We start from the raw sequence: 2,500 nt of genomic DNA, 5'->3' as shown, positions 1-2,500 counted from the left end.
AGGAACCGCTACAGCGTCAGGTACGGTTCTGCCTTGATGGCCAATCAGGAACTGCTATACACCCTCCAGGATATCATGTGAACCCAAACACCCAGCCTAACCATTCCAACCGTCTATTTGTTCTCTAGACAGGAGGGGCGAGCCCCCTTGTATCCCTCCTTTATTAGTACTTTGTGTCAACTTATAGAAAATGTGACTTTAAGAACTCCGGCTGTGTGAGGGTATTATGTACTTATTCTTTGAGTGGTGATATGCAGTGGATATTTTCATCATTTTACAGTAAATAAGAGGCCAAAGCAGCTGTACTTGTGTTGTTTATTACTGTATTTCTTGTGCTCTATAAGATGGTGGTGTCTATTTCCCTCTGTCTCTGTGGGTTGATCTCGGTAACATTAACCGAAAATTAGAGGGATGCATAGAATGTTGATTTTGATGGTCATATCTAGTAATGGCTTACCTGACTTTACTCAGAGTAAATGTTTGGTAGCTGTTTGCAGAAATTTCTTTCTTTAAGTTATATTGAGTTTGTTCTGTTTAAATCCACTTGCAATTACCTGTGATATATGATGGAAAGCCTACCGTTAGAAGTTCTTCCTCATGTTGGTACAATCTCATCTAGGTGGCATGGCCTCTACACTTGTGCACCCAGAAAGGCCAACAAACCAGGGGCCGGATTCACTAACATACAATCGTAACGCATTTACCAGCGGCCATTTACCATTGCGTTTACCAGTCATGGCAAAGTGGTATTCACGAAGAAATGGTAATTTGGATATGCTGAGTTACAATCGTAAATCGACTCATTCTAATGGTAACCAACAGAGGGCTCTAGTAAAGCAATTCCACCAATCAGCGAGCGCCATGCATAATCTTTGAGGTTCCTTTGGCCAATCACGTAACATGTAAACTGAGCTAGACACAGCTAGATTGTTTAAATAATCGTCAGAGCTAAAACACTATTTAAGCACATGTAGAAAAAAAATATTTATTTGATTACATCCATCATGTTGGATATATATTTACTTGATAGATACAAACTAATACAAACACTGTTATATTAATATTTTATTGTTAACTCAAACCAAAGAGACAGTCCAAACAGCTATTTATTTATATATTTTTCATCATTGCCAGTTTATATATCAGCAAGGTAGTTTTTTCTATAGCATTTGTAATAGTTATGTCAGAGTTTTTTTTTTAAGTTCACTTATTTATCGGTTCCATGCATTCTGGTATAATGTAGGCCTATAAGTTTACGAGAATTTGTGAGGATTTTATACTTGCTAGTTTCGTGTGAAATTTGCATCTCTGCACTATGTCTGCATTGTGATATCTGTTTGCCATCATATTAGTTATATCAGGTGTAAAAACAAACCCAAAACTTTGCATAAATATTGATTTTCTGACGAGATAACACGTTATGACATCGTCTTCCCAGAAGTTACCAGTGCTCTGACCACTAGTAAAATTTACCATTGTAACTCCGATGGCAAGTTGTTAGTGAATACCACCGCTGTCTGTTTACTATGGTAACTATAGTTACCAGTGATTTTACCATCGCAAGTGCGCTAGTGAATCCGGGCCCAGGAAGATAGAGCCGGACTTGTTTCTTATTTGATAGTAAATCATCTGGAAGATGAGTTGCTGTATAGGCTGTTACTTGTTAAAGTGTGTGGTGGAGATTTGTTCCTTGTCAGATGGTTTATTTTTATATATTTAAATCATTTATTATTATTATTTTTTTTTTTTGACATATATTAAATAACTTGTATATTTTGCAGTCTCATAGAATCAAGTTAATTTAGCAGTGATATACTGTAGTAGGATGAGCTGCTGCATATACCATATCATGACTAATCATATTGGTTTGCTCATTGCAGAAAGTCAGGAGAAAGAGGAGAATAACATGGGCAAAGACAAAACTGCAAAAAAGGAGAAAAGTGCTCAGAAGAAGAGGAAATCTGGCAGTAAGAATGATGATACAGACACTGAGCAACTTGAATTGAAAGAAGAGCAGGAACCTAAAAGAAAGAGAGGAAAGAGAGAAGGACCAAGAGAGAAATCCACAGATGCAGGAGTCAAGGTTGAGAAGAAAGCCCAAGTTGCTGTACAGAGACAGTTGTCTGAAACAGATGATGTCAAGCAAGAGAGTGAAGAAATAGACAATGAAAAGACAAAAAGTAAAACATCTTACAAAACCAATAATAAAGGAAATTCCAAGGATACAAAAAACATAGGAAAAGCAAACAAAAGTGTTGTAAAGGCAGAAAAAAATGAAGAAACAGATGGTAAAAAAGTAAAGTTTGAGAAGAAAGGAAAAACTACAAGCACTAAATTGAATAGGAAGAAAAATGTAAGTACCTCGAAGGCAATGTATATATTGATTGTAATGATAGCATTAAGAACAGTAATTATAAGGATAGGGATTGTAATAATGATCACAATGTTAATGTTAACAGAATGATGTTATAAGTTATGTTAACATTATTAATGATAAGAG

At 35.8% G+C, this 2,500-nt stretch overlaps 1 protein-coding gene across 6 annotated transcripts in view; it reads left to right on the top strand.

The window, feature by feature from the left end:
- Positions 1-2,500, top strand: part of LOC113827611 (apurinic-apyrimidinic endonuclease) — an 82,712-nt gene that overhangs the window by 1,219 nt on the left and 78,993 nt on the right. For all 6 annotated transcript variants that reach the window (XM_070139231.1, XM_070139233.1, XM_070139232.1 and 3 more), the window contains exon 2: positions 1,881-2,353. In XM_070139231.1, coding sequence (XP_069995332.1) covers positions 1,881-2,353 — 473 coding nt within the window. The remainder of the gene's footprint in view (positions 1-1,880; positions 2,354-2,500) is intronic.

Source organism: Penaeus vannamei, chromosome 25 (assembly GCF_042767895.1).
Source record: "Penaeus vannamei isolate JL-2024 chromosome 25, ASM4276789v1, whole genome shotgun sequence".
NCBI classification, from domain to species: Eukaryota; Metazoa; Arthropoda; class Malacostraca; order Decapoda; family Penaeidae; genus Penaeus; species Penaeus vannamei.
The sequence above is the reverse complement of the archived record's forward strand: the minus strand, read 5'-3'. Positions and strand labels throughout refer to the sequence as shown.